Raw genomic sequence first — 7,105 nt, 5'->3', positions numbered from 1 at the left:
TACACAGATGCAAACAGGTTACATAAAGAGCAATATCACTAAGCATATTGTTCTAGAATCAGGGAGAAACATCTCCTAAATGTTGACCTGTACCAGCATCATATTATACTCTTTTCTTTCACAAGTTTTACTTACAAGGTTTCTTGTTAAAGTTTTTAATAAGGTAATATTAACATAAGCATGTGTCATATTTTCTATTTTCTCTACCGGGGTTTTTGTGGAAAATATCAAAGACACATATTGCCCTCACAACTCATTCATGGTTTTTCCTGAAAAGGTTTTTCATGTGAGTTATCCAAGAGGCAATACCAATAATATGTCGTCATATTTTCTCCTAATTTTCCCACTAGATTTTTACAGGAGTTTTAGCGACATATCATTTTATATTGCTCCTCATATTTTTCCTGAAAAGTTTTTGGAGGAGTTATCTTTATGTTGTATCTCCAATATTTTTCCCCATTAGGTTTTTTAATGGGATACCAATGATATAGTGGTTTATTTAAATCATAAATAAATATGTTATTTTCTTCTTATTTTCTAATAAGGTTTAAAGGAGTTTTTATGGCATATCATATATTCCTTAGATTTTTCCCATAGGATTTTTCGAGGAATTTCAGCTTACAGCTGCATTGATCTCAAGAAAGATTCGATCAAGGGGGAGTGTTGTGAAACGACACCTATACGTGAACGGACGTCTACAGACGAACATGTGTCTCTTCACGGGTGATCTCATCCATCAAGCACATGATTAGTGAATAAAATTAGACAGTTAGTTATAGTCCCAAAGGACATGTCTTTTGGGAATAGTCGTGACTCTTCGTGGCACCTCTTCACTTATATAAATATATTTCAGAGATCCATGAAAGAAACAGTTCTTCTAAATCTTGTCCATTTACATTCACTTCTAACAGCCTAAACCAAAAATTTCTTTCACACTTCAAAGCAGCGGATTAGTAATGTCTGAGAGGTTCCGGAACATCTGAAGAGATCTGTAGAAGTTCCAGAGACCAAGAAACCCTACAAAAACACAAGCAAATGTGTTTCAAAAACAAATCGTCGAATTTGCACACTTCCTTGGGGGCAGCCACATAGACAGCAGTTGAGTCTGAGTAGTTTTTATAAGGATGAACCGAGAAGTAGTTGGCAATGAGCATGGCTCCATGGCGTATGGGCTGTTAGGCCAAAATAGGCAGACAGGACGGAGCCAATATTTGCGCCAACGAACAGAATTCTTTAGTTTTATATCGTGAGCACGCTACAACAGTGGAACTTCATTTAACAAGCATAGCAAGCAGGCAGCACAGAGCGCACAAAATTGACACAATCCAGCCATTAGGTTGGTTCAAGACACATGTCACAGTTCTAAATGATATTTCTGACGCGTTACAAAAGAACTGACCAAAATTTGTTGCACACTAATAACACTCAAAAGACAACCTAATGCAGACTGGTAGAAGTAACTGTTCGAACAAATCCTCAAGCTAATTTCGCTCTAGAGAAGTCCATCTCCGGGTGCTGCCATGGGAAAAAAAAAATATGAATCAGATGCATGAAATAGGACGGGAAGCCAACCTACATACATATATCAGGACTGAAAGATGATAATGGCTTTGTCGCACAGGCTTACCTCAGACATGAACTTCTTGAGAATTTCCTGCTTTTGCATTTCATCGCTTGTTGGAAGGCCCATCTGCTTCTGGCGCTGGTCAAACTACAAACCAATTAAAGGATTTTAGCTATTTCCAAGCAGCATTAAGAACTCAGATGTGCATCAGGTTCTGCATGTCTTACCATCATCTTCTCCACGGTTTGTCTAGTCTCAGGATCCAAATCTGAGAGTTTGCTGCTCTCAGGCTCCACCTTTTGGGTATCAACTTCAGGGTCACCCTTTATAACAGACTTCCACCACTCCATTTGGTTGTGCTTTGTAAGCAATATGGACAGAGTTTTTCCATCCTCTACAAAATGTTATCAGTATAAGGGGCTTAGGATCAAAGAAAAGCAAGCTCAGATACAAACAGCCTGCTCAGCAGCTGCTGCAGCAGCCATTTATAAAGTAGTGCAGCCAATCAGGCTGAAATCCAATGACTTACCTATGCTCCAGAAGCAGTCATCAACCTTAATTGGCTTATAGAGCTCGCCCTGGTAATAAAGAAAGTACCAACAGAAAGTTAGAGCCATGTATTTGGTAGCAACACATTTGGTTCACCAGAAACATTGTTGTCCCATAAGACAAGATGAAATTTATTGCAGTAGCTACTTACATCAATGATAGGTGGCTGGCCCTTCAGACCAACCTTCAGATGGTCCTTCTTTATATCAAAGACCACAAATCTTGATTTTGTTCCTTGAGGAACAGGAATGATGATGTTAACCTCTGGCAACTGTTGAGTCCACGAGTACTTCTCCAAATCAAGACCATTGCCAGCATTTGGTTCTGATTATTAGGAACGAAACAAAATTAGATATTATATTAGGAGATCCCATAAATGCAGATCACAACTGAAGAATTGTCTTAGAGATGCAATAATGAAATAAAACAATTATTAGGCCACCATGTTAGCAATCTCACCACTACAACAGAGAGATAACTTGTCGGACTGCAATCAACATTGGACCATGGATAACTGTAAGGTCAATGAGAAGCAAATAAAGGGCAAATGAATGTAGGGTTTTTTTTCCCTAACAAGGCTGTTATAAGTTCTAAGCATTTTGTTGCCTATTGATACCAATAATGGAATGCAGTTCGAAAATATCAAATGGTGTAAGGATAAGCTCTAGAGTTATTTAGATACCTAAATCAAACCACATACGTTGATCAGAGTATCAACCCCAATCTAGCTTATCCTACCACAAGCCTAATCACCAGAATATGCTACATCGGGCTTATGGAAGCACATTTAGCACCAAAATCCCTAAAACGCAGTAGCAATACAACAATTTCAAAACAGGGCAGCAAAGGAATAGAGCACTCACGTCTCACGTTGCCTTCCTCCTTCCTATCCACCTCCATGCTGTCCTTCTCCACCGAGCTCTCTGGCTTCTCCTCCACCGTCGCCGCCTCGGCGGCAGCCCTCTGCGCCTCGGCCGCCGCCTTCCTCTCGGCCTCCTCCGCCTTCCTCTTGGCCTCCGTGGCCGCCCTCTGCTCGGCCTCCACCTGCGCCCTGACGGCCGCCGCCATCGCGGTGACCTTGCTCACCGCCGAAGGGTCGCGGAACAGGCCGGAGCTGCGGTGGGCGACATCGATGGCCGCCTGGAGGAAGGGGAGCGCGCCGCCGCTCCTCTCCAGCGCCGCCACGAGGGCCTCCTCGACGCCGGGGCCGGCCGCCGCCTGCTGCGGAGCCTCGTCCTCCTTGAAGTCGGAGATGATCGCCATGGAGCGATCCGTCAACCTAGGATTTGAGTGGCGATGCGTCTAGATGGATCTCAGAGCTTCGCTAGGGTTTTGGTTTTTTTTCGATGAAGGGGAAACGTGGCTTTGGACTTCGATTATAAGGAGGCGCCGAGGGTTCGGGGGGGGGGGGGGGGGGGGGGGGGGGGGGGGGGGGTGCGGGGCGGGGTTGGAACTCGAGACGTCTGCGGCGGTGGCGGTCGCCTGGTTTAACGTTTGAGTCAGCACAGCGGTCGATGACGGGTGGGGCCGGGGGGATATTTTCGGTTCAGCTGCACTACTTCAACTGTTAAACCAATGAGTTTTCTAAGCGATAGTGCTAGCGCCCGGACGTCCGGATAGACGCTCGTGTCTAAATGTCTGCGCCTGCACTCTATCTCTCTCCACGCAACTGCATCCCACGCCCGCCTACACAGGGCCACGTCGCCCGACCCGCTCGACTGCTTGTGGGGAGCCCCGCTCGCACCCCCTACGCTTCTCAGGCGCATGCACGTGGCCCGCAGCTACAGCAGGTTACTACAGCATGTGGCTACGCTAGCATCCAGAAGAGGGGGAGAGCGGCGGCGGATGCCCAGCCAGCGTCGAGAGGAGGAGGTGACACTGAGGCGAAGATGAGGCAGAAGAAAAGCGAAGACAGAGATGCAACACCCGATCTACTTTTGAAACATCCAGATACAACACTTGCAATATACGTTTGAAGACAGATGAAACACATGAAACATGCATCTAAAATACTAGCTGCACCAAATCTATTTTTGAAACATTCAGATGAAATACTTGCAACATACGTACGAAATAGCTGAAACACTCAAAACATGCATATGAAATACTTGCAAAAAACACCTTAAAACACTGCATATGTGTGAAAACATATGCAATATCCAGATAAAACACTTACAAATATACGTTTAGAAAACGAGACGAAATATTTGGAACATACACGTGAAACATACATGTATAGCCACTACAACAAGTGCAACATTTCAATCTACTTTTGCCACATCAAGATGAAATACTTGCAACGTCTAAATAAAACATCTAAAACACTTAAAACATACTCTTACTACATGGACTTTGCTTGGACAAATGGAGACACGTCGGCGCGGAGGACGACACAAGCAACTTGCCGGTGGGTGCAGCATCACACGAATTCGTTCCCTCTCGCCTGCTTGCTGGAGCATCCGTCATGGAGGCGGCTGCGGCTCGCTAGCTCAGTGGAGGCGGTCACGGTGAGCGGGCCGGCCGCGACAAGGAGGCGACACGGTGGATGCGGGCGAGGCAGACTGGGCCCGATGGGGAATGCGGCGCGGAGGAGACAGCGTGGGGAGGAAGTGCGGAGGAGGCTGCCAGGATGGGGCACGACGCGGGCGAGGGACCGGTGTGGCAGAACCGCCCAAAATAGCACGCTTCTAGAGGCGCTCGTCTTCCACCAGACGCTAAGCACCCCGAAAATAAGCTACATCGAACGGTTCCGTCGAGCACACCCCAAGGGAGAACTCGAACAATCCATGTTTTCCACCCAGAATCCAATAATGAGAACGAGTTTACATCACTTAGTCTATTTCATACAATAATAGTTCTCGAAAATACATTATTACAATACTAAGTTCAGAGTGCGAAATTTAAACAGCGGAATTGAAATAAACATCTAACGATAAGATACAAGGTTCCGTCTGTGCCCACCAGAAGAATCCTCCACACAACAGCCACTATTCAAGCTGCACCTGCAACAGGGTTAAATAAACCCTGAGTACACAATGTATTCGTAAGACTTACCCGACTAGTGGGAATAATTTTCTGACTCTAAAGGATATGATAAGCTTTATGGTTTGCTGATTTTCTTTTTTTTCAAAAAGCATTACTAGTAGTGAATCCTTATGTATGTGTTTTATTAGCAGTCATGATTAGTTCATTAGCTAAACATTCTATGTAAGCACCTGTTCTACTTTCAAGCTAGAGTTAAGCAATCATATCTGTTCATTTCCTTTCATCTTTTAGTTCTTACTATGGTGCTAGATCGTAGCCAAGTCGTACCGTATCACACGGCGATTCATGAACCAATGTATCCCAGCTGGATACCCCAAAACACACACCCCGCTTATACCCCAGGCACAAACAAGACCAACCCACCACTCTCCTATCAAGGGCTCTAGGTCCCCGCCCAAACTTGGACTCCAAGACCAACCCACCACAACCCGCATTCCACATTACTATTCCTAGAGACAGCACTTATGCAAAAAACCCTTGTACTCTCTCCTCTTTACAATGACATGATCCTTGGCCTCCCCTGCGCGCTCCAGCACGACGAGCGGTGGCACTAGCGACATCGTCAGCCACCCTGGACCCTTGCAGCCCTAGCTAGGGGACCGATGCTCACCTATGGGCCAACATTATGGGTTTAGCTTCAATCCACTTGGTGAACTTGTCGATTGTCACCAGAAGATGGGTGTAACCCCCGGTGCTATGGGCCCCTAGGTCGCAAAGGGCCATGTTAATGGGATGGTTTGTAGATCTTGTGTAGGTAAGTGTGTTTGCCGCGCATAAAATTAGCATCCTTCGCAGCTTCATATGATTTGTTAGGCATCCACAACCACTGTGAGCCAGTAGAAGCCTTGCCAAAATACTTTTCCGACCAGTGTTCTGGGCGCTGCATGATGTCCACAGATTCCCATGTGGGCTTCTCGTAGAAGTCGCCGCCCTTCTTCTTGCGAAATGCATCTCTGGAGAATCCCTGAGGTGCTATGCTTGTAGAGGACGTTTCCTATGATCATGTAGGATTTGCAGCGCCTTGCTAGGCGTCACGCCTTCGTTAGGTCATCTAGTAAATTCCCTCACGCTAGATATTCTATGAAAGGCGCAGTCCAGTCTGACATGTTGTCCATCATCGCGCGGCCTCCAGGTAGTGGTGGTGTTCGACCTACAGGGCGGGTTCCGCCTTGCCAGCCGCACCCATCATTTGGTCATGCAACCGAATGGCTTGCACTGATGGTTCATGCGCGTCATTGATGAACACTCCTAGCGAGGGCTGGTCCTCGGCTCGACGCGATCTTAGCCAGGGAATCGGTGACTAGGTTGTCTCACCTAAGGATGTGGTGGAGTTCTAGCCCATCGAATCTTTCTTTGAGTTTTCGGACTTCGTTATAGCAAGCCGCTATCTTGCTATCATGACATGACGCTTCTTTCATGACCTAGCTGACGACCAGCTCCGAGTCCCCCTTGATGAAGAGGCGACAGGCGCCTAGCTCGGAGGCAATTCTGAGCCCATGGATGAGGGCTTCATATTCCGTGACGTTGTTGGTTGCTCGAAAGTGGAGTCGGATGGCATACTCCACGTGCTCTCTTGTCAAGGAGATCAGAATGATCTCGACCCCCATGCCCACGGCCATGAGCGACCCATCGAAATACAGCGTCTAGTATTCTTGAAGGTCAGAGGTGGGGGCGTCTGTACTTCGGTCCATTCAGCGATGAAGTCCGCGAGGACTTGCAATTTGATTGCCATTCTTGGGACGTACGTGATGCGGTAACCCATGAGCTTTGCTACCCATTTAGCCACACGGAGTAGGGCAGATGCCATGACTATGATGGGGTGCCCCTCAAAGTAGTGTAGCAACTTTCATTTGGCAACAAGGATGGCATAGATAAGCTTCTAGATCTACGGGTAATGCACCTTATTGTCTGAGAGAACTTCGCTGATGAAGTATACCAGCCTCTGGA

At 46.6% G+C, this 7,105-nt stretch overlaps 1 protein-coding gene across 1 annotated transcript; it reads right to left on the bottom strand.

Moving 5' to 3' along the window:
- Positions 1–1,210: 1,210 nt before the first annotated feature.
- Positions 1,211–3,473, bottom strand: LOC136521554 (protein BOBBER 1-like). Its single transcript, XM_066515300.1, has 6 exons — positions 2,977–3,473; positions 2,265–2,437; positions 2,094–2,142; positions 1,792–1,958; positions 1,628–1,711; positions 1,211–1,515 (listed from the first exon to the last, which is right to left on the bottom strand). The coding sequence occupies exons 1-6, from the start codon at positions 3,374–3,376 to the stop codon at positions 1,477–1,479; spliced, it is 912 nt and encodes a 303-aa protein (XP_066371397.1). The 5' UTR covers positions 3,377–3,473; the 3' UTR covers positions 1,211–1,476.
- Positions 3,474–7,105: the final 3,632 nt, after the last annotated feature.

The sequence above is a fragment of the Miscanthus floridulus genome, chromosome 18 (genome assembly GCF_019320115.1).
Source record: "Miscanthus floridulus cultivar M001 chromosome 18, ASM1932011v1, whole genome shotgun sequence".
NCBI lineage: Eukaryota > Viridiplantae > Streptophyta > Magnoliopsida > Poales > Poaceae > Miscanthus > Miscanthus floridulus.
This window is presented reverse-complemented; position numbering and strand designations above follow the sequence as displayed.

Coding starts and splice junctions, on each gene's coding strand:
- LOC136521554 (XM_066515300.1), bottom strand. CDS start 3,376: ATGGCGATCATCTCCGACTTCAAGGAGGACGAGGCTCCGCAGCAGGCG. Junction 2,438..2,976: donor GGAGGAAGGCAACGTGAGAC/GTGAGTGCTCTA, acceptor CCTAATAATCAG/AACCAAATGCTGGCAATGGT. Junction 1,516..1,627: donor TCAAGAAGTTCATGTCTGAG/GTAAGCCTGTGC, acceptor TTCCCATGGCAG/CACCCGGAGATGGACTTCTC.